This window comes from Leucopleurus acutus, assembly GCF_964270905.1.
Source record: "Leucopleurus acutus genome assembly, chromosome: 3".
Classification (NCBI taxonomy): Eukaryota; Metazoa; Chordata; class Mammalia; order Artiodactyla; family Delphinidae; genus Leucopleurus; species Leucopleurus acutus.
This window is the reverse complement of record NC_139145.1, coordinates 39,090,614-39,116,351: the sequence shown is the minus strand read 5'-3', so window position 1 is coordinate 39,116,351 and position 25,738 is coordinate 39,090,614. Positions and strand designations below refer to the sequence as shown.

General features: G+C 38.4%; 1 protein-coding gene and 1 pseudogene across 3 annotated transcripts in view; both read right to left on the bottom strand.

Annotated features, from left to right (window-relative positions):
- Positions 1-699: 699 nt before the first annotated feature.
- Positions 700-1,378, bottom strand: LOC309959610 (YEATS domain-containing protein 4-like; annotated as a pseudogene). The gene has a single exon. The product of its transcript is annotated as a YEATS domain-containing protein 4-like (transcript).
- Positions 1,379-10,757: 9,379 nt separating this feature from the next.
- GABRB2 (gamma-aminobutyric acid type A receptor subunit beta2) overlaps positions 10,758-25,738 on the bottom strand; it is a gene marked incomplete at both ends in the record, with an annotated part of 293,646 nt that continues 278,665 nt past the window's right edge. For both annotated transcript variants that reach the window (XM_082835206.1, XM_082835207.1), the window contains one exon: positions 10,758-11,105. In XM_082835206.1, the coding sequence (XP_082691332.1) occupies positions 10,758-11,105 (348 nt within the window). The remainder of the gene's footprint in view (positions 11,106-25,738) is intronic.

Genomic DNA, 25,738 nt, shown 5'->3' with positions numbered 1-25,738 from the left:
TTGTCCTCTTCGCTTTCTTCCTCCTTCTCTCGTTTCCCAGAACACCAAGGTGGGAGCAGGTTCTTCTGCTCATCACTATGGATTAGTGATTTTCAAACTGTTTTGTTTATCAACCAATAATAATACATTTTATTATTGTGATTAGGACGAAATTTCTTCTTTGCATTTCCCCTCTCCAACCACTGCAGCTTCATCTCAGAAATTTCTGGATACTTTCTTTTATTAGTTCTTTTTTTTTTTTAATCATCTGTAAACTACATTTATTGTGCTTACTGGGCACTGGGCACATCAGATACAAAAGAGTTGGGATGGGGGCAGGTAAGAACTTAAGAACTTAAATATACACATTAATTTTACCACAAATTCTAACTAGGGAAGTACAAAATTTGTACAAATTATACTTTATAATGAAATTTTGATGTCTGTCAAAAGGATAAGCTATACATACAATGTAATAAAAATGTTTTAAAATTGTGCTTAATATCACAGAACTACCCTGAAATGGGTTGATAAAATGCCTATACAGCATTATACACATATATTTCACATTAAAGATTTGACCCCATTGTTGAGAAATCTATGGTTGACAACTATTATGTGCAGTTCCTCTAAGAAACATTGCAGCATTTGTAGTCCATCTCTCCTTTAAACTCCACCTTATTTTAGTTTCACTTACTATCGAGTTCTCTTCAGACCCGTTTATATTTCTTTTGTCTGATCATCTTCTTCGAGTTTCCTGATTTCATTTTTTAAACAATTTATAGTTTCACGACTTGCTTTTAATCTCTCCTTAAGCTCTGCAATTTCAAAGCTTGTTTTTTTTTTTTCCGCAGCTTCTAATTTTTCTCTGGTCTTCACTTCAAGTTCTGCAAATTCTGTTTCATGCTTATAGGATCCTAAGGTAAGCTGACGAGATGTTAATAATTGTTGTATCATCGCTGTTGCGTCTTGAAATATCATTTCATCATAGAGCTCTGAAACCATTGTCTTTTTCCCCAGCATTGCATTGGTGTCTGATTGAAATAGCTTTAATAAATGATATAGGGTTACAGGTCTTTCATTAGGATCAATGAAAAATACTTTGATGACTATTTCGAATTCCCCCCAGCCTGCTTCAGTAATTTCATAGGGAGGCTTAGTAACAACTCTTAAAGGACTGCCATAGCTTTCATGTAATTTAAACTGGATTTTCTTCACATATGCTGACATATCCTCATTTTGATATGGTTTTACATATACTGTCCACTGATGGGTGTGCCCATCCTCTTTTCTTTCCAAAATATCGAGCAACATTACCATAAATGATTGGTTTAACGGTAGTAACCCCCTTCACTCTCGCGCCAGAGTCAGGCCCAGATTCTGCCATTCTCTTGAACATATTGTCCTACGGAAGAAGCCGGCACCACCAGGGAAAGAGACCGGGGCCGGCGGACTCGCCGCTCCGCTCAGAGGCCCCGCACCTCCCACGCGGTACCAGGAGGAGGGTTTCTAGCTGAAGGAGGACGGGTCAGCAGGACTCGGGGTGCTGAGGGATCACCAACGCCTCACCGCGGGGGGCATCGCGGAGAGGAGAGCGGTGGAAAGCGGGACCTTTTATTAGTTCTTCACTTTCAGGTTCATTCACTAAATTCCAGTCTACACAGGGTCTTTGGGGAGGTGGAAATGTGTGGGTAGCTTCCCTTGCCCACTGAATTTGTGCCCATGCTTCATCCCCAGAGTTGACATAGTGGAGAATCTTAGGGCTCATGACCCCCCTCCACCCCATCAGTGACAAAGTGCCCCAGAGCCTCCGCCCTCGCCTCCCTTTTCTCCCTTGGGTGCTCTCCCAGCAGTTCTTTGCCCCTTCAGGATTCTTTGCTCCTCTCCCAAATCCTTGCTCTGGTGGCTCTGTCTTATTCTCCGTCAGGGCCATGTGCCTGCTGAGTGGGCCCAGGAGGTGTTGTAGGAGAGTAAGGGGCTTCTGCTCTACCGGTAGGAGACAGACAAAAGCCCTCCGAGTGAGTGATCTAAAAGCCAACCAGACTGTTTACATTGTGAAAACTTCTGCTGGCAATTTTCTGTACCTATTTCTACTAAAAAAGTTTCTCTATTTTTTGTTTTGAGAGTACACGGAAGTATTTTACTTTCTTACGTTTATAAGGTGTCAGCTTCCAGGAAAGGGAAGAAAACTGATCATTCCACGACTATAATGGCATAGAAGCTTGTTCACTCTACACACACTCTCATGGAGCTTGTCATATGCTCCTTCCTCAATCTCGGTTTGAGGATTACGACTCTAAAACCTCAGCATGGATTTTTGGCACAAGAAAGATGAAAGTTTCTGTGTCTCTCTGGCTTTACTGTACCTGCCCATAAAGTAAAAGATTCAGTGCCGTGAGGGCTTCTTGCATTCTCAGATTAATCTGGCATCACTGGGCTTGCAATTCCTCAAGATGACAACGGATGGTGCTCAGTAGTGACCGCCTCTTTAGATAGAGCTTGTTTCTCCCCAGTTACCCACAGTCCCCACCACTCCCTATGTATTACACCAGGCCTGTGTTATTTGTCTACAATTTCATTAAGCCCTGTGTCCACATTTGAGCTTCCAAGACATAAGATATATCAATCCTTTAACTAAATTTTGTATCTCATTAGCCTATTGACCTTCAGAACTGGAACCAATTATTCCCCACCCACTTTGGACATCTATTACTAGAAATACTGTATCACTGATCCAATATCAAATTCATGCTTTTGAGTCTCAGCACTTTCCGAGGTGGAGTGACCAAGGACCTACTAGGTCCCAGATGGGAGTGCAGTGATGAATCTAACATCTTAAATGAAGCTGTAGAGGAAAAAAACCCCACATTTCTTTCCTACTCCACGTTCCAGCCTGTTTGATTCTTTCAAGGGTCAAAGACTGCCACTCTAGCGGCACACCTGGGCCAGTGCCACGGGCTGGCTTCCTAAGCTTCATCGTGCCATCTGCTCCGAGGTCTGCCATTTCCCCAGGTCACTACCGCTGAATGGTATGCAGGTCTCCACTTGCCTGGAACCTGCTGCTTTTCTCCTTCCCAGTCTCAGAGAAAGCATCCCTCCCTCTCTCCTTACCCTGAAAGACACTCATGTGCCTCAGTACTTGTGGGGTGCTAAGCATCGTCTCTGAGTATCTTCCAGCAGTGTCTCCTTTCTATCCAATACAAATCTCTGAAATGAAAAGATATATATATATATATATATATATATATAAATACTAATAACCTAGTTGGCTACCTGAAACAAAAGGAAAGATCAGAACATGCACAAATCAAGATATTGATAAGAAGACCGCCTAAGAAGCCTAATCGTTTGGGGCTTGTCTGCAACTTGTCATCCCATGATCACTCCTTGGTTCTAGGCCATGTGGTGGGGTGATGCTGTAGTGGGTAATGTGCACATTTGGCTAATGCTCTGATACAGAGATTTGAAGAGACAAGAATGTGTTTATTTTGTTGCTGTCTGCTTTAGGAAATCAAGGACTGTGGACTGATTGTGTCTCCTGCCATCCCTGAGACTTTTTCTCACTAAACTGGTATTATTCTGGGAGGTGGATCTAAAGGTTTAGAAAAAGACTCTGTATGGGAAATGTCATATGATATTTCATAATTAGAACAAGTTTCAGAAGAGAGCAAGGGTAGTTCCACTTTAGGATATTATAGTAGTTAGAATATGAGTGGGGGAATCTTCTCATTGCCAATTGATTAGCTTTTTCGGGGGGAAATATCTGGGAATGTTCTCCTCCCAAGGTAAGTAATAGACCATGACCCCACCTACAGTACCATTTCCTATTGGCCCTCTCAGCATACCCCGCCCACACAGGCTCATGAACACACACGCACACATGCACGCACGCACGCACGCACCACCAGTTATGTGAACGTGTTCATGGATTTGAGCATACATGTGTTCTCTCTGCTGGACAGAAATGCAGAAAGTTAGCATGAAGGATAGCAAATGCAAATGGAAGAACTGTACATTTCTAGATGATATGATGTGCAATTTGCAGTGTAAGCTGGCAGGAACTGGGTCTTCACTATAGGTGAGTTATTTTCAGTAGTGTCATTCCTTGGTAGCTATAGCTCCTTTTAATCATGACTTCATTGGACAATTTTGCCCTGACAGTCGGCCTTGCTCAGGTGGACAGAGTCTATGAGGTGCTATTTGGATGTTCGAAAGTCAATAAGAGTGAGAGACACTAGGCTTGTCCCCAACTAATTCGCTGGCCTCAGGAGACTTCCCATGCATTTGAAAGCTTCCATACAATCCAAGAGGGTAGGGACCTTGTGAGCCTAAGCACTAATTTTCTAGTAGCATTACAAGGTCTGGCAGATGGCAGGCTCTCAGTTTCTTGGGAAATGACCAAAATGAATGAGAACTGAACATGCCTGGTCACCCACTTTTAATGATGAGGTGGAAAGAATTTGCAAGGAATTGCGGGTGAGTCCAGGCTGGGTAGGAATCCAAGTTCTTCTACTCTCACGGGCAAGGTACTTATTCCTTCCGATCTTGAACTTCTGCTACTCTTAGGAATATGGTAAGGATTAAGTAAGTATTCAATTCTCAAAGTACTTAGTGTAACGTCTTCAGAGAATATATGTAGAATGTTAAATGAATCACGTTTGTCATACGATTTTCATGATTGAAGCCAAGTTCTTAATTAATTACCCATAAGTATATAACCTAAGAGAACATTTAATAATTACTATGACGTTTTAGGTATCATGATAGAATTCGTGATAAAACATGCTGAATATTCTAGTAACGATTATAATTAATAATAGCAACAATACTACTGTTGTTGCTATTATCTACTGTCATCTACTGTTTACAAACCACTTAACGTGTTTGTACCATGCTAAGGACTTCTTATGGGTTATTTCATTTCAACTATACAGCAGCTCTATGAAGGAGGTACAGTTATATTTTTTTCTTCAGATAAGAAAAATGAGAGGCGGATGGATTAGATAGCTGCACAATCATACACCTAATATGTGACAAACCAGAGCTCAAACTCAAGTCTGCCCTAGAGCCCATCCCAAGTTCCCAAATTTTTATTGCTTTTTAGAAGTTATAATTCTACATTCTAACTCATATTCATAGATCAAAAAAAATTCTGAACTCAATGAAACCACTTTACACACATCGTTTTAAGTTTTATTTATACTTCTTAGTTCAAGAATTACACACTAGCCAACATTATTATATATTTACATGCTGAAAGTGGCTGTAATGTTTAAATCCAAGAAAATAATTCTTATGTGCTACTCATTTATAATCCTCATTTGTTACTATCTCATGTATCCCAGAGATTGTAGTAATCCTGTTTTTTAGAAAGACATGAAAATAGATGCAATGATATCCACTTGTGTTTTGCGTTTTCTAGCCATTGGAAAATGTGCATTATGTGCATATTAAGAAAGGCTACAAGGTAATTAGTAAGGCTGATAATCACTACATTGTGAAGAAACTAGAATATCACTTTTTATAAAAGGACAATTCAGAACTGTGCAGGGACAATATTCATAACAGAACTATTTAAACACCCATGCAAATAAAAACTTTAAAATGTTATGGAATTTAAATTATTTTCAACTTTGAATTAATATGTTTAAAATGAACACTGAACTCAAATTATTGAACTAAAAAGAGAAAGATACAAGCTGATGAAACTGTCAACTTGCTTCAGATGGTGCCAGGACACACATATGGGCATCAGAATAATGACGTGTGACAGAAAAGAGACATTTGGTTTTAAAGTTCAAAAAACACAAAGATTTGTTCTTCAGTTTGGATCGCATTTACCTTTTTCACAAAACAAATTCTCAAAGCAAATTAAAACCCGATGTCAGCGTTTTGCATTCATCTATGGATTTACAGAAATGTTTTACTTCAATTTGCAAATAACTAATAGGTATTTAAGTATTTTTTTTTCTTAAATGACTTCTTTAGTGTGGTGTCTTAATTAGCATTCTGTTGGCTCCTTACTACTTTTTACAATGTTCCTAGTGTATTTGGAAAATATTTTTTAAACCTTTGGTGTGAAGCAGTGTCTTTTTTTCCCATTTTCCCTCATTTTTTCTTTTTCATTTTCTTTTTTCTTTTTTAATAATTCTGGAGTCTTTGGTTAAAGGGAACAATACTACCTAAGGACAAAATGCTATTATTAAAAAAAAGGTCTTCTCTACGTATTATGTGTAACACATTTCTGGAGCAGGTATGAATAAAAAGCATTTTTATTTCCTGAAGTGCCATCAATATAAACCTTTACTCTTTGAAAATTGAGATTTAAGTTATGATCTTTGATTTCTTAAACTCTTACATATAAAAAATTCTATCAAGTAATCAATGATCATTTCTGCTTTTCCCAGTTGACATTTCTAAGGCTATCTCTTGGTTGTTTCATCGACTACATAAACACTATAGCATTTCCCATAGAGGGGGCAGGAGTGGGAATGACTGAGCGGGCAAGTAAAAGCGTACGTGTGTTTGAATGTGTATGTGTGTGTGTGTGTGTGTGTGTGTGTGTGTCTGTGTGATAGCAAATTGAAACCCTTCTGTCTGGGATCCCAAACCATTTATGCAAAAGGGTATTTAAATTTCTCTGCTGGGGCTGCAGCAACTGTACTTAGTAAAAAAATAAATAAAAATTAAGGGAAAAAAACCTAAACAATTATTTGTATCTATCGACTATTCATTTACAGCATGTTTAATTATTTACATAATAACACATCAACTTAAGCCATAAACAGAATTAGCATGTTGCCTTACCATAAAATACAAATTAGAAGTTAAAAATATTTAAGAAATCTGTTTTAATATTTACACACGTTCAGTGAAAGTTATGGTTGCTCACATTACATGGACTCTGTATACTCAGCAAAATGGCATGATTGCTACAGTTGAGAATATCTGCCCTAACCAACATGGTGGGGTTTAGTTATTTTTTTTCCTCCTCCTAGGAGGAATTTTTTTTTTCTTTTATCATTTTGTGTTTTCTTAAGACATTTTTCTTTTTAAATCACCAATGGACAATGTTATTTGTTTCCTTGAAAAAGAGAATAGACAAGCAATGTGAAAACTAGTTAATTTCTATGTTCTGAGGTACAGTACTATTGTAGTGTCAAACTGTGCAGTGGTTCATAAGAACTGTAGGCATTGATTCGCTGATAGAGAAATGCTCAGTACCCTGTAATACTTGTTTCAATATGTTGATTTGTCAGTTGCCAAATGAAAAATATTCATACACTGATTTAATGAAGGAAATAAACATATTAGCTTATTCCTTTTGTTTTCCAACGTATGAATGCGTATATATGTATGTATGTTTACATGGATCTATATATACACATATATACATGTAGATATGTTGTAGACCTGCTTGTTGGCTGTTTTTGTTATTGAGTATGACTTTACTCATCAAATTGGACAACAGTTACCTATAGAAAATGGAAATTTGTCTTAGTTGCCAATTTAATGCGGGTCTTGCTTAAAATAAACGTGACTCATTTCCCCATTATGCATTCCACTGAACTTTCTCTATGCATTGTGCTTTTGTAAGCTGACAGATTTTTTGTGTTCCTAATGCTAGAATGTAAAGTCTTTTGGTTCCTAAACCATTTTTATTATTATTATTTTTTTTCCACTTAGCACTGCTTTTGAAGAAATGAGAAAAGGTCTAGATGGCACTGCTTAAGTCTTTTCCCGTTATTGAATTGCAGTAGAAAGAATTGTAACATTCCTTATGCAAACACATGATTATGTTGCATGAGTTTTCAGTTCTGAAAATGCATTTCATACCTACTAGCAGTCATGTACAATATATATACAGATTGAGATCAAAGATTGCATTTAGACTGTGCATTTTAGAGTCAGAATTTGCCTATGAATTGCACAAAGATGAAAAACACCTTAATTGCTGGCTATCTGGCTATTTTATTACCAAAAGAAAAACTATACATATATATATAAACTGATAGTAATACCATATCAGAATTGCCAAAACATACTTTTGTGGTCCTTAAATTTAAACACTGGATATCAAGCTGACTGGTCTTTTTGAAGACTTAAAGATCTAGCACCCCTCCCTGGCCCTCCCCCAATTTGGTGACTAAAATCCAATTCAAACACAATAAATATACACTTTAAGAATAAATTCTATATCTACTGTTATCTCTGGGCAGGATGAGGCAGTTTTTTCTACCTACATGGTTACTGAATGCCAATATATGGATTTCGCTCTAGGGCTTCTATTTCAAGGTCCCATCTTCTCCTTTTCCCTGGATTTTTCTTATCTCTTCAGGCGGAAATGAATCCCTGGTCATATGCTTTTGAGGCTCATGTTGCAAAGCTGCTTCTGTCCACTTTGATCTAGATTTCTCTGTTGACTTCCCTGGACATCAAAATTTTGTTGTAACCATAAATGACAATATGAAGGATTTTTATGGCTTTTATGATAATTGCAATTAAGAGCCCACTTTTAGGTTGGAGCTCTGAGTTGTCTCTAGAAAAACCTTTCCAGAATGGCATTTTGGAGTTGTACACCTGAGTTATCAATATGCTCCTTCCTGATATATGCTACTCAAACTTTAAGCCCTAGTGACAAGGGGCAGGCACTTTTATTAGCGTGATGTCCCAAAATGATTGCCCAGGGGAAAGTGTGTCCCCGGAGAAACTTGAGGAATCTCTGCTCTGAGCCCAGGGGCAGCATGAAGGTTGGATTCTGCCCAAAGATCATACTCAGAGGTGTTCAAGTGTATAATCAAAAAAATAAGGGCCAGAGTTCCCTATGCTGGTGAAAAAAAATATCATCCCATTTGGGGGGGCAAATTCAGAAAGCTGGATATTAAACCTTTTTTTTCTCTAATAGTGGGAATAGAAGGGCAGCAAGACTCCATCATATTTGAAGCTGCTGAATCATCAGGGAAAGAAAACATACATTTTATCCACAGGCAGATACTGGCCTTGGCTACTATGCACAATTAGGGATGTTACTCTGAAAAGAAGTGTTTATTTTTTAAATAGAAATAGCAAAGTCACCCTCCAAGAAAAAGTTCAGTCAAATCAAACTCTAAGGAAAAATGAGCAATTCACTATTTTCTCCAAGAAAGGTAAAATATGAACCGCACATTGACAGAATAAAATATATTAGCTTATTCTCTTGCCTGTCCAACATATGAATGCATATATCCAATTAGTATAGAAAGAAGCACAATGACATAATTTAAAAATTGAATAAAAACAGTACATCGTGCCTGCCTGATTATGTTATATATTTTTCTACAGTATCGACTGAGGCTCATAACATTCACCATGTTAATGTTATTCTGTTTTCCATGACTTTTCCTATTTTCTTTGATTAGGCAGATTGCAACATACACAATGAAATCACCCTTAAATAAATCAAACCCAGCAAAACTACAAAGTAACCCTACTTGTGCACATAATCTTTGAAGTACTGTTTGCTATGAAAGATACAAAGGTGAACTTCACTGCACATAAGGAAACATAGTTCTCTCAAAATCTCTCCAAAGCCTTACTTTGTCTGTCTCTTAAGAATATAATCAGAATTTCAGAAGCAAGAAAAGTTAGAAAAGACCATTAATCCTCTAAAGAAATAAACAAATCCTTCCTTTGAAATAACCTATTAAATTCAGAAATAAACTGTAGGAAAATGTTGTAGAGACAGCTGACACTGTCTGAGAAAAGCATCCTGTTTGCTAGCTCTGTCTGTGCTTTATATTCATATATTGGAATGACTCCCAGCGTAACCTAAGATGATTCTAATTCCACTATCTTTTCTATTTGAGGGTTGTCTTTTTATTAGATAAACTATAAAAACCTCTCTAGGTATGCTGTCAAAAGCTTGTGAGGTTGGAGGAAAAAAATCTCTCTCACTCTACATTTCGCCACTGAACACAGTATGTGTGGACCAGATGCTACAAGGGGCGGATAAGGGTCATGCTGCTCACTTGCTTTAATTTTGTTACAACAGCTGTTTCTGGATTTTCCACTCTGCTCTGGGTTATTAACTCTTAGTTTAACGACCTCGGAAGTAGCCTCTTAGAAAAATTTCTTTGGCCCCCATGCATGAAAACATTCAGAAGTCTCCCCTTCTCTAAATGTCAAAGTAGAATATGTTGGAGTTGATTCTTATGCTCAAGCAAACAGAGCCTGGCCAAACTGGTTTCCTGAGTCTCTGTCTTGACTCTCCCTATCCTGTTTGAACTACATGAGAACCTTCTACAATCCAGTGGGAATCAACTTCCCATGGCACCATTATCACCTTAATAAGACAGGCATAGACCATCTTCAGTTAGCATGTTTGCGTGGCACAGCAGACCGGATGCCAACCTTAGGAAGGAAGACGGGGGGTATCTGGGTACGACCGCTTCTCTGCGAAATGACTGATGACACTATTGACCCTTCTAGAATATCTTCTAAATTACTGCCCTCCGTATAGGCTGTGTACTAAGCAGATAAAGTGGGACACTCAGACTCAGTCTTGCCAGCATGTGTACAAATCACTTGCATTTTAACTGGAAAACCACAGGGACCTTCGTGTATTCATGACTTAGCAGAAGCAACCCAAATGGTATGAAATGGACCACAGGATAGGCCAGCAACTAAGGTATTTTAGCATCACTTTTGTCCTGGAGTGATGTGTTTTCCAAGTTCTACGTCAGGCTGTACAACTGGTTTGAGGAGGGATCTAGTCCTTGCTTCCCATGGGAGGCTATGTTTTAGTTCACATAGTAAAGCCAATAGACGATGTTGAAGAAGGAAAAAACCACTGGGAAGAATATGCGGGACCACCGATCTATGGCATTCACATCAGTCAAGTCGGGGATGGTGATTTTCAGTTGGGAGGCGCGTCTCCGCAGGCGGCTTTTCTTCTGTGCCACGTGCCGTTCCAGGGCATTTCGGCCAAAACTATGCCTGGGTAACCCGGCTTTCCGATACTGGATGCTGGAGGCATCGCAGGCCAGCATTGTGCTCCTGGGGTCTCCAAGTCCCAGCACAGCCTCGGAAGTGGCCATTTCATTTTTTATCTCAAGAGTGCTCAGTAATATGTTCTCATGGGGGTCCATCTGGAAAGGAGAAGAACCAAACAAGACTTTCAAAATAGTAAGCCTTTAATGGTGATTATTACACAAGGCACTATGATACGTAGTTTAGAAATTTATCATAGTGGTTAAGAGAACTGGATTTGCAGTGACATGATCTAAATTTGAATTGTGGCTCTGCAACTATCACCTATGTGAGTTTCAGATTCTTCATTTATTAAATGGTATAATAATCCAACCCTAGAGGACGGCTGTAATGACGTAAAGGTATAATAGATTGTTGCGAGTATCATTTTCATGATTTCTACTTAGAGCACACAGAGAAATGGAAAGCATGACACCCCCCTTTAAAGAATTTACAGTCTTAATTACAACTACCTAAAAAATTAAACTGAACTAGGTATGAAATAGCATTAGAGGATGAATTATTGAATTGTGCTCAAAATAGAAGCCTAACTACAGATGAATTCATGATAAAACTACAACTAAAAACAGTAGGTAAGGAGAGGTCTTCAAGATGGCAGAGGAGAAAGACATGCAGATCACCTTCCTCCCCACAAATACATCAGAAATACATCTATGTGTGGAACAACTCCTACAGAACACCTACTGAATGCTGGCAGAAGACCGCAGACTTCCCAAAAGGGTCTTTGTGCTCCAGCTGGGTGTCAGGACTGTGTCTCTGAGGTGGGAGAGCTGAGATCAGGACATTGGTCCACCAAAGACCTCCTGGCTCCACGTAATATCAAATGGTGAAAGCTCTCCCAGAGATCTCCATCTCAATACTAAGACCCAGATCCACTCAATGACCAGCAAGCTACAGTGCTGGACACCCTATGCCAAACACCTAGCAAGACAGGAACACAACCCCATCCATTAGCAGAGAGGCTGCCTAAAATCATAATAAGGTCAGAGACACCCCAAAACACATCACCGGATGCGGTCCTACCCACCAGAAAGACAATATCCAGCCTTATCCACCAGAACACAGGCACCAGTCCCCTCCACCAGGAAGCCTACACAACCCACTGAACCTACCTTAGATACCGGGGGCAGACACCAAAAACAACGGGAACTAAGAACCTGCAGCCTGTGAAAAGGAGACCCCAAACACACTAAGATAAGCAAAATGAGAAGACAGAGAAACACACAGCAGATGAAGGAGTAAGGTAAAAACCCACCAGACCAAACAAATGAAGAGGAAATAGGCAGTCTACCTGAAAAAGAATTCAGAGTAATGATACTAAAGATGATCCAAAATCTTGGAAATAGAATGCAGAAAATACAAGAAACGTTTAACAAGGACCTAGAAGAACTAAAGAGCAAATAAACAATGATGAACAACACAATACATGAAATTAAAAATTCTTTAGAAGGAATCAATAACAGAATAACTGAGGCAGAAGAACCGATAAGTGACCTGGAAGATAAAATAGTGGAAATAACTACTGCAGATCAGAATAAAGAAAAAAGAATGAAAAGAATTGAGGACAGTCTCAGAAACCACTGGGACAACATTAAACACACCAATATTCAAAATACAGGGGTCCTAGAGGATGAAGAGAAAAAGAAAGGGACTGAGAAAATATTTGAAGAGATTATAGTTGAAAACTTCCCTAATATGGGAAAAGAAATAGTTAATCCTGTCCAGGAAGCACTGAGAGTCCTATTCCAGATAAGTCCAAGGAGAAACATGCCAAGACACATATTAATCAAACTATCAGAAATTAAATACAAAGAAAAAATATTAAAAGCAGCAAGGGAAAAACAACAAATAATATACAAGGGAATCCTCATGAGGTTAACAGCTGATCTTTCAGCAGAAACCCTACAAGCCAGAAGGGAGTGGCAGGACATATTTAAAGTGATGAAAGGGAAAAACCTACAACCAATACTACTCTACCCAGCAAGGATCTCCTTCGGATTTGACGGAGAAATTAAAACCTTTACAGACAAGCAAAAGCTAAGAGAATTCAGCACCACCAAACCAGCTTTACAACAAATGCTAAAGGAACTTCCCTAGACAGGAAACACAGGAGAAGGAAATATCTACAATAACAAACCCAAAACAATTAAGAAAATGGTAATAGGAACATACATATCAATAACTACCTTAAATGTAAATGGATTAAATGCTCCAACCAAAAGACATAGACTGGCTGAATGGATACAAAAACAACACCTGTATATATGCTGTCTACAAGAGACCCACTTCAGACCTAGGGACACATACAGACTGAAAGTGAGGGGATGGAAAAAGATATTCCACGCAAATGGAAATCAAAATAAAGCTGGAGTAGCAATTCTCGTATCAGACAAAATAGACTTTAAAATAAAGACTATTACAAGAGACAAAGAATGACACTACATAATGATCAAGGGATCAATCTAAGAAGAAGATATAACAATTGTAAATATTTATGCACCCAACATAGGAGCACCTCAATACATAGGCAAATGCGAACCGCCATAAAAGGGGAAATTGACAGTAACACATTCATAGAAGGGGACTTTAACACCCCACTTTCACCAATGCACACATCATCCAAAATTAAAATAAATAAGAAAACACAAGATTTAAATGATACATTAAACAAGATGGACTTAATTGATATTTATAGGACATTCCATACAAAAACAACAGAATCCACTTTCTTCTCAAGTGCTCATGGAACATTCTCCAGGATAGATCATATCATGGGTCACAAATCAAGCCTTGGTAAATTTAAGAAAATTGAAATCGTATCAAGTATCTTTTCGACCACAACGCTATGAGACTAGATACCCATGAGAGGAAAAAAATCAGTAAATATACAAACACATAAAAGCTAAACAATACACTACTAAATAACCAAGAGATCACTGAAGAAATCAAAGAGGAAATAAAAAAATACATAGCAACAAAAGACAATGAAAACATGACAACCTCAAATCTATGGGATGCAGCAAAAACAGTTCAAAGAAGGAAGTTTATAGAAATACAATCCTACCTCAAGAAACAAGAAACATCTCAAATAAACAACCTAACCTTAAACCTAAAGGAACAAGGGAAAGAACAAACAAAACCCAAAGTTAGTAGAAGGAAAGAAATCATAAAATCAGAGCAGAAATAAATGAAATAGAAACAAAGAAAACAATAGCAAAGATCAATAAAACTAAAAGCTGGTTCTTTGAGAAGACAAACAAAATTGATAAACCATTAGCCAGACTCATCAAGAAAAAGAGGGAGAGGAGTCAAATCAATAAAATTAGAAATGAAAAAGGAGAAGTAACAACTGACACTGCAGAAATACAAAGGATCATGAGAGATTACTACAAGCAACTATATGCCAATAAAATGGACAACCTGGAAGAAATGGACACATTCTTAGAAAAACACAACCTTCTGAGACTGAACCAGGAAGAAATAGAAAATAGAAACAGACGAATCACAAGCACTGAAATTGAGACTGTGACTAAAAATCTTCCAACAAATGGAAGCCCAGGACCAGATGGCTTCACAGTCGAATTCTATCAAACATTTAGAGAAGAGCTAACACCTAACCTTCTCAAACTCTTCGAAAAGATAGCAGAGGGAGAAACACTCCCAAACTCACTTTACGAGGCCACCATCACCCTGATACCAAAACAAGACGAAGATGTCACAAAGGAAGAAAACTACAGGCCAATATCACTGATGAACATCGTTGCAAAAATCCTCAACAAAATACTAGCAAACAGAATCCCACAACACATTAAAAGGATCATACACCATGATCAAATGGGGTTTATCCCAGGAATGCAAGCATTCTTCAATATACACAAATCAAGCAATGATACACCATATTAACAAACTGAAGGAGAAAAACCATATGATCATCTCAATAGATGCAGAAAAAGCTTTTGACAAAATTCAACACCCATTTATGATAAAAACCCTCCAGAAAGTAGGCGTAAAAGGAACTTACCTCAACATAATAAAGGCCATATATGACAAACCTACAGCCAACATCATTCTTAATGGTGAAAAACTGAAACCATTTCCTGTAAGATCAGGAACAAGACAAGGTTGTTCACTCTTACCACTATTATTCGACATAGTTTTGGAAGTTTTAGCCACAGCAATCAGAGAAGATAAAGAAATAAAAGGAATTAAAATCGGAAAAGAAGAAGTAAAGGTGTCACTGTTTGTAGATGACATGATACTATACATAGAGAATCCAAAAGATGCTACTAGAAAACTACTACAACTAATCAATGAATGTGGTAAAGTAGTAGGATACTACATTAATGCACAGAAATCTCTTGCATTCCTATACAGTAATGTTGAAAAATGTGAAAGAGAATTAAGGAAACACTCCCATTTACCATTGCAGCAAAAAGAATAAAATACCTAGGAATAAACTTACCTAAGGAGACAAAAGACCTGTATGCAGAAAACTACATAAGACGCTGATGAAAGAAATGAAAGATGATACGAACAGATGGAGAGATATATCATGTTCTTGGATTGAAAGAATCAACATTGTGAAAATGACTACACTACCCAAAGCAATCTACAGATTCAATGCAATCCCTATCAAACTACCAATGGCATTTTTCACAGAGCTAGAACAAAATATTTCACAATTTGTATGGAAACACGAAAGACCCCAAATAGCCAAAGCAATCTTGAGAAAGAAAAACGGAGCTGGAGGAATCAGGTTCCTGGACTTCAGACTATACTACAAAGCTACAGTCATCAAAACAGTATGGTACTGGCAGAAAAACAGAAACATAGATCAATGGAACCAGACAGAAAGCCCAGAGATAAATGCACACACATATGGTCACCTTATCCTTGATAAAAGAGGCGAGAATATACAATGGAGGAAAGACAGACTCTTCAAGTAGTGGCGCTAGGAAAACTGCACAGCTACAAGTAAAAGAATGAAATTAGAACAGTTCCTAACACCACATACAAAAATAAACTCAAAATGGATTAAAGACCTAAATGTAAGGGCAGACACTATAAAACTCTTAGAGAAAAACATAGGCAGAACACTCTATGACATACATCGCAGCAAGAACCTTTTTGACCCACGTCCTAGAGAAATGGAAATAAATACAAAAATAAACAAATGGGACCTAGTGAAACTTAAAAGCTTTTGCACAGCAAAGGAAACCATAAACAAGGTGAAAAGACAACCCTCAGAATGGGAGAAAGTATTTGCAAATGAAGCAACTGACAAAGGATTAATCTCCAAAATTTACAAGCAGCTCATGCAGCTCAATATCAAGAAAACAAATAACCCATTCCAACAATGGGCAGAAGACCTAAATAGATAGTTCTCCAAAGAAGATATACAGATTGCCAACAAACATATGAAAGGATGTTCAAAGTCACCAATCATTAGAGAAATGCAAATCCAAACTACAATGAGGTATCACCTGACACCAGTCAGAATGGCCATCATCAAAAATCTACAAACAATAAATGCTGGAGAGGGTGTGGAGAAAAGGGAACCCTCTTGCAGTGTTGCTGGGAATGTAGATTGATACAGCCACTAGGAGAACAGTATGGAGGTTCCTTAAAAAACTAAAAATAGAACTACCATATGACCCAGCAATCCCATTACTGGGCATATATCCTGAGAAAACCATAATTCAAAAAGAGTCATGTACCACAATGTTCATTGCAGCTCTGTTTACAATAGCCAGGACATGGAAGCAATCTAAGTGTCCATCGACAGATGAACGGATAAGGAAGATGTGGCACATATACATACAATGGAATATTACTCAGCCATAATAAGGAACGAAATTGAGTTATTCGTAGAGTGCTGGATGGACCTAGAGTCTGTTATACAGAGTGAAGTAAGTGAGAAAGAGAAAAAAAAATACTGTATGCTAACACATATATATGAATCTAAAAAAAAAAAGTGGTTGTAAAGAACCTAGGGGCAGGACCGGAATAAAGACGCAGATGTACAGAATGGACTTGAGGACATGGGGAGGGGGAAGGGTAAACTGGGACGAAGTGAAAGAGTGGCATGGACATATATACACTACCAAACGTAAAACAGATAGCTAGTGGGAAGCAGCCACGTATCACAGAGAGATCAGCTGGGTGCTTTGTGACCACCTAGAGGGGTGGGATAGGGAGGGTGGGAGGGAGACGCAAGAGGGAGGAGATATGGGGATATGTGTGTTGGTATAGGTGATTTACTTTATTATAAAGCAGAAACTAACACACCATTGTCAAGCAATTATACTCCAATAAAGATGTTAAAAGAGAGAAAAAGAAATAAATCTTTTATTCATTGCCAAGAAAAAGAAAAACCACAGGTAACATATATTAACCACCTGATATACACGCCAGAAACATTTTTGTATAACTTCATTTAATTGATGTATCTTAATGCCCAGTTACAAGATGCCACCTTAAGTTTGCAGTGTCATTGTAAATAGGGTAAAGGAAGAATTCTGAACAATAAAAATGCAGGCAACATGTGACTTGCCAAAATGCAACAGAATTCAGAACAACAAGGAACTTGAAAATAAGAGCTGAACAGACTGCCGGTGGTGGAGGGATGAATGGGGTGAGGAATTGACTTGCAATGGAAGGGAAGCAGGCAGGACTTAAGAGTTAGCCCAGAGTTATCTATACTGAGTTGAATTCTGGGCCCAGGGAGTAGAATTAAGGTGGCTATGTAGATACAGTGACGCTTTTTTCTCTTGGATTATTTCTTCTTGGCAAAGCTAAAGTAAAGGATGAATACTGACATCATGAATCCCCCAAATTAAATGATTATGTAATGCTTTTTGTTCTGTAAGGAGGAAGATTTTTGTGTCTTATTTTTAAGAGGACTCCATCGCTCTGGATAATAAAACTTAACAGCAACAAGTTATTATTAACAATATAGTATATTTATTTTGGTGATGACTCAGAATATATCTATTGCCAATAATTAAAAAAAAAATTTTAAATCAATGTTTGTGTATTTTACTTTTTCTGTTTCCAGTTTTACTGAGAAATAATTGACATATACCATATAATTTTAAGGCACACAGCATGATGGTTTGATTTACATATATTGTGAAATGATTACCATAATAGGTTAAGCTAACATCCATCTTCTCATGTAGATACAATACAAAGAAAAGAAAAAAAAAAGGAAAAAAAATTTCTGATGAGAACTCAGGATTTACTCTCTTAACTTTCCTCTGTATCATACAGCTGTGTTCACTATAGTCATCATGTTGTACAGTATATCCCTAGTAACTATTTATCTCATAACTAAAATTTGTACCTAGTGCCTGGAACATAGCAGATGCTCAAGAAATAAATGCTGATTGAATGAAATTAATTTTGTGACACTTAATGTCTCACTTAACGTCTTCATGCTTCAACAATACGATGGATTTAATTTGGCAACACCATTCTGAAGACTGGAACTGCATGGGACTACCCCTTGAGTTCCTTTTCTACTCTAAGGCTTCTGCCTCTATTCATACAGGTCTCTTGCTAGAGCAGCAGGCTCAGGCACCCGAGATCTGGAAACAACATTTCCAATGATACCCTGGACCACTTATATGGCAGATGACCCATTTTTATGCACGAGAATGGAATTTAGTGAGTAGTATCTAGTAGCTAAGACTAAGCATTTTGCATACTGACCTTTCAGTTTCCCATTAGTCCTCTGGGATCAGCACAGATCTCATGCTCAGGAGATAAGGCACAGAGAGGTTAAGAAACTTAACACAAGTTCACCCAGTGAATAGGTGGCAGAGCAGGAACTGTAATCAGGTCTCTTTCACTGTGCCATGCTAAGGCACAGCCACAGCACCAAACCCCTAGAGCACTCTACAACTCATAAAAAGAAGACGGTCTCAGTGCATGGTAGGGGCAGTCACTTGGAGGCTTGCAAAATTGCCTTAATGAGGGGGTAGATAAAGAGTGTCTTGATTTAAATACATCACTAAAGATGAGAGCTGATGTAAAGTCCTGTTAACTGTAACACTTGCAAGTAAGTAAACATCTGTGGTTTGAATGTTCATCAGCCCCACGAGCAAAAATTCTATTTAAGGAACCACCACTTTCCCCACTCTCAGTTTCTGTGCTTCAGGTGTGGCCATAGCCAATCAGAGCAATCCTGACACAGCGCTTGTTTCAGTGATGGATACATGCCCATTTCAGAACCAATGGCATGTCATGAGCCTTCAGATAGGCATACCAGAGTAAAGACTCTCAAACTTTTCCACTGGATTTGTACCTAGAAGTATGTGGCCCTGAATCTACTGAATCTGTTGAGATGCTTCAACTGTAAGAGGAGATCCTAACTTGAAAAGGAGCAAACATAAGGAGACAAGGAGAATCCATGACCTGATGACACTGCGTCTGTATCTGGACATGCCTGACTTGCTGATGCTAAGCAAGATAATACATGTCTCTATTTTTTTTTTTTGGCTTAAGCCATTGTGAGCTGAGTTTTCTATTACTTGAGACTCGAAGAATCTTAACTGAGACACAATTCATCCTGTTTATGGGTCTCAACAACCCTATTACATAGGCAGGGCAGGAAAGACATCAGAGACAGTTTCCACCCATAATAAGAATTTTTCACAACTCCAACTGAAATTAAGGAACTCTGCTAGAGTAATACAATCTTCAGTATGCAGAACAGTGCTGGGTTTCAATCCTTCTGGCTGGGACCAAAAGCATCTAGCAGCTGCTGGGTTTGGTGGCTAGCTGGTTAACCAGCTGCATTTTCCTTTCTCCCCCTTGTCTTTTTACTACTCTCTTCCCTTCAAAGGATGTGAATGAACTGTGTTGGGAGCAAAGATCAAGGGTGAAAGCTTTGTATATGTGTTTCAACAGGCTCTTTCATATGTACCTCAAGTGGTAGAAGGGGAGAGCCTTTTAAATTTATTATGTTGAGCTTGTAATAGTAAATTATCTGTAGAGTTTATTTACTTTTAATCACCTTTATTGTTTAAATAAAATAAAAATAAATAACTTTTATGCATGTGAAATTGAACAACTATTATCTTTCCTTTTTTCCCCTTTGAAATATTTGTTTTTGGAAGGTGGTTGCTGATGTGAGGGTTTTTTTTGAAGGACGTACCTACTGCACCACTGCAGAATACGCTGTATTTCCATTTTACAGGTCAGGAAACTGAAGTTCAGAAAAATGAAGTGAGTTAATTAAGAGTAATAAAACAGTGTAATAGCTCCTGTCTGTTGATGATTATTTCAATGCAATAAGATTCCATGCTGCCTTCAGCATCTCCTAAAATTAGCCAAGGGAGCCTGACTCAGGTAGTGGTTTGGTGGGGGGAGAGTCTATTTCAGTGGCTCCCAAACTTTAATGTGCACCAGAGTTCCCTGGGAAGCCTTGTTAAGACACAGATCTCTGGGCCCCCTCCCAGAATTCCTCAGTTAGTAAGTCTGGGAGGCTCAGTAATCTGCATTTCTAAAAAGTTCCCAGGTGATGCTGGGCTAGGGTTCACATTTGGAAAACTACTGGTCTGTTGTACAGTAGGAGAAGGACATGACTAAATAAAGCAGCAGCAGAGGCCTTGAGGAACAATGAAAAAGCTGAAGTTCTGACCACTGTCCACACCATCAAGGTGAAAAGCAGTTTTCATAGAGAGAGAACACATGTAACTTCCACTTATTATTTACTAGAGACAGGCATTGTGTTAAAGTCTTTACACAACTGTAATATTTAATCTTTTTAAAGAATTTTTTAATTTTAATTTTTTCTACAATTTTGAAAGGTTACTTGCCATTTATAGTTATTCCAAAATATTAGCTATATTCCCTGTGTTGATACATCCTTGTATTCCCTGTGTTGATACATCCTTGTATTCCCTGTGTTGTATACATCCTTGAGCCTATCTTATACCCAGTACTTCATACCTTCCACTCCCCCATCCCTATGTTGCCCTTCCTCCCCCTCCCCTCTGGTAATCACTAGTTTGTTCTCTGTATCTGTGAGTCTGCTTCTTTTTTTGGTATATTCACCAGTCTGTTGTATTTTTAATATTCCACATATAAGTGATAACATACAGTATTTGTCTTTCTCTGTCTGACTTATTTCACTTAGCATAATGCCCTCCAAGTCCATCCATGTTGCTGCAAATGGCAAAATTTCATTGTTTTTTATGGCTGAGTAGTATTCCATTGTCTGTATATACCACATCTTCTTTATCCATTCATTTGTTGATGGACACTTAGGTTGTTTCCATATCTTGGCTATTGTAAATAATGCTGTTATGAACACTGGGGTGGCATTTATCTTTTCAAATTAGAGTTTTTTGGGGTTTTTTTTTGGAGATATATATATATATATATATATATCCAGGAGTGGAATTGCTAGGTTGTAATGTTTAATCTTGACAATAACATATGAGGAAGTTATTATTATTAATAGTCTCATTTTAAGAATAAGGAGATTGAGAATTAAGGATAGTTAGTGATCTGCCCAGAGCTGCAGTTAATAAGTAGTACAGCTGGCATTTAATCTGTTTGTTCCATGGTTCCCGCTCCTAAGGATGAAACGATACAATTGCATATCTTTACACTTTCTTCAATTTTAAGTTCTTTCTTGGAATGCCTTCTCAGTATCAGGCTGTACTTAGGTGATGAAATTTCAGAAAATGGAAGGAATAGCAACTGTCACATGAATTTAGCTAATCTGTTTTAAAAATGAGTCTCCATCCCACCCTTTCCAGACTTGCCCAAGTGGCCTTCCTAATTGCCTTTCTCTTCACTTGTCTTGTAGAGACACAGGAGAAACCACTAAACTGTCCCTTTTTTTGGTAAGAACATTAACAAGAGATGGTTCCTCTTTAACTTATCAGAAAGAGCATGGAGCAATCTCTACTGCCCTGGAAAACGTAACAAAATACTGATCAATATTTTTTGTCTTGTAATTTTCACCTATTTAAACACCCATGAGATTATTGTTGACAGTAATTAAAATGAGAGAGAAGGAAACCAAAAATACATGAAGGGAAACAGATGAAAGGGAGAGACTAATGAATAAATTGTCATTCTCTGTAGATAAATTGCCTTTGCAAGAAGCTTGCTGCAGGCCTTGCTTTTGTCTAAGGGTCTACACTACTGGCTTTCTACAGTTGACTTTTAACTCACAAGTGTCCATTCCCGACAAGGGTTTTTGGAGAGGCCCTACTAAGCAGGCCAATGCCAATAAAAAAGAGTCCTCTGTTCCCCGTTCAACAATCTGCTGTTGAAATTATGCTTTACCTGGAATTACTGTGCTTATCAATCAAGAATGAAATGCTGAAATTTGGGGAAACAGACCGATTTATTTGCACCAGCATTCTGAACCTTCCACAAATGATCCTCTGTGAAGGAGGGCAGTTTTCACATAGATTGTTCAGCTGTTCTGTTAGGTAGAGGGATGGACTCCTTTTCCAGACTGACCCATGCACTGATGGTTCTAACAGTGGCAACTTCATGCTAAACATTTGGATTAAGAGGTTTTCTTTTCCTTCTTCCCATTCCCATCCCAACATCTTTCTCCAAAAAGAAAAGAAACACATTTGGTTAACCGAGTTCCACTTTGCTTAAAAGATACTGCATTAAACAATGAAGCGTGGACCTTATTTTTATATAATAAATAGCTAATTCCAGGACTGATTTCAGGTTTGCTGCTTCTTTTCATGAAACTTTTTCAGTGATAGGTATATGTTCTGGAGAGATGTCCTTGTCCTATTGTCTTATATAGAGAAACAAATCGCATCCGTCAGTGACCCAGCAGCATCACACGCTTATCTTGGGAAGGGACAACAGGGCTATTTTAAATCCCAGTTCACCACTCATATCATCCAGAGAAGAGTGAGAAATTGCAAAAAAATCCAAGAAATTCTCACTCTGCAATTTTCAATTACTGTGACTAGTGTGTGGGTAGGAGACCTTGTTTTATTGCCCATGAAATGACATTGTGCCCTGAGTAACTTTAAATGTTAAGGCAATGAACTGTTAACCGTCTGGGAATATCCAAAACACTCTTTCCAAGAGAAAAACACTCTGAAACTACCTAGCGTGCACTCAGCGTTCTAAGAGGTGAAAGCAAATTTTACCCAACGAGAAAATGAAATGGAGATCCAAGAGAAGGCCAACATCTTTGACTCTTCGAATCCCTCTACCGAAGTAAATGGAGAAATAGTAATCAGATATGGAGTTTAGAACTGGAATATAAATAATAGGAGAATATTGCTAAGATACCAGGTAGTTGCAGAAGGATGGCCATTTTTAATAAAAGCTAGTAGAAAAATAAAAGGGCTGAGGTTATTTTCACCCTGCCTTTTTTGCTTCTATGAGGCTATTGTAAATGTCTGAAATCTCACAACCATATCATGAGGAGTTAGTATTATCAGCATTTTGTAAATAACCCTTCCCGCCAAAATCCCAAAGCTCTTGGGTAGTTAAGTGGTAAAACAATAATTTAAATGTATGTTTGCAGATTCAAACCTTGTACTTTTTCTACTAAGTATTTTCACTATGGGGTAAAAGACTTATGAAGTGGACACTGGTGGCATTAAGAGATGAGCGACTTAATTGTTTTGATTTTCAATTTTTAAATTCTCATGGGTAGATCATGTGAATACGTATCTTGAGGTTATCTTAGTGGACTGATTCCTTGTTAAGGAATCACATTAATGTATTGTTTATAGATCAGTCACTTGTGTGGCTCTAATGTTGTCATAAGGTGGAAAGATTCTGCTTCAGTCATGCACCAAAATAATCCATCTGGACACGTGGATAAACCAGGTGAGCTTGGTAAGGTTTTAAGTTCTTGTTTCAAGTGACAGTGAAGCTTTTAGAGGAAGCAAGAGGTAGACCTCAGGAGCAGAGAGAGTAAGGCTCTTCTCTCCAAAGGACCCCAGAAGAGAAGGCTTTTATAAAAGTTATGACTAATACAGGGTCAGTTGTAAAAAAGGCACTCAACAAACCTGGCCTGTCCAGTGGACTGAGGCTCCTTATGTGGGTCTGATAGGCAAAGGCTGAGAGGTAAAGGCTTTTTGGTCCCCTCAAATGGGTCTCTGCCCCTTCCAACACTCACAGCAGAGTGGAAAGAACACCAACTCTAGAGATGAGAGCCAGTTCTAATCCTGGTGGATTCTGGGCGCCGGTGTTCTTCTTCTAGAAAGTCTATGTGAATTTAGGGAAGTCTTTGCTAACTCCTTACACCAGGGTCAGTCTTCTTGATACTGAATCTCGCTGAATCCTTGTTTCCCTCATGATGGCAAACATGTATCCTGTTGCTTATGTGTCCCTAATGCTGACCACTACCGTTGATACAAAATAAGTACTCAGAATAAAACTTGCTAAATTGAATTACTGAGAGGGTTAGACTAAGTCCAGGATCACACATTCAAATCCGGCTAAGGGGGGCTTCGCTGGTGGCGCAGGGGTTAAGAATCCGCCTGCCAATGCAGGGGACACGGACGGGTTCGAGCCCTGGCCTGGGAGAATCCCACATGCCACAGAGCAACTAAGTCCATGAGCCACAACTACTGAGCCTGCGCTCTAGAGCCTGCGAGCCACAACTACTGAAGCCTGCGTGCCTAGAGCCCGTGTTCCACAATAAGAGAAGCCACTGCAATGAGAAGCCCACGCACCAGAACGAAGAGTAGCCCCCGCTCGTTGCAACTAGAGAAAGCCCACATAGCAGCAACGAAGACCCAATGCAGCCAAAAATAAATAAATAAATTTTAAAAAAGGAAAAAAAAATCCGGCGAAGGATATCATATAAAAGCATGAAGTAGGTGTAATGAAGAATACGAAGAGATTGTAGTTAACCAGACTATAAAAATACAGGCCTGCCTGGAGGGCATTTAAATTCAAATTTTTAGAGATCATTGCAATGGTCAAAATCACAACTAAGGGTTCAGACAGCTGGCTGCTGCATCAAAGTCCTTTCAGATTTAATTTATTAAAAGTTTGCCTTTCAGTTCCATTTAATCTATAATTACCAACTGCTTTAACTGCTTTTCAAAAAACTACATGGCATAAAATAGGAATAATGAATAAGGAAAATTCTCCCAGCAAAAAGCCTCAGGCTTGCATTTCCCTTGCAAACTGTGATCTTGATACAGGGCTAGTGTGCTTTCCTAACAGTGTGAGGCCTTGCTATGGCAAATTCTGCAGTACTTCTTTGGGCTGGAACTTAAGTAGTGTTCCTCATTTTTGTGGCTTAATCTCTTCCATTGCTTTTATTCTCACAAAATCAAATTCATTTCTCTTGAAAAATTATTACTTTCTAGTTATGTGTTAATTTGTGTGGAATTCATTGGGAATGACACATAAATCGCACATTACTGATTTTCCACATAACAGTTGGATGGAAATAGAAGGATAAATGCTACATTTGGGGGAAAGGCGAGTACATCTGTTTTTCTTCTTTTTTTTTTAAAGCATCTGCTGGGGAGGCCACTTTACTATTATTTTTGGCTGTGCCACGTGGCTTGCGGGATCTTAGTTCCCTGACCAGGGATTGAACCCAGGCCCACGCAGTGAAAGCCCCGTCTTAACTACTGGACCACCAGGGAATTCCCGAGAACATCTGAAATGTTACATTTAATACTAATAAAGCACAATTAATAAAATATATGATGAAATGAATACTTTTAGAAGGTTGGTAGAATTCTTTTTGGGTTCCACT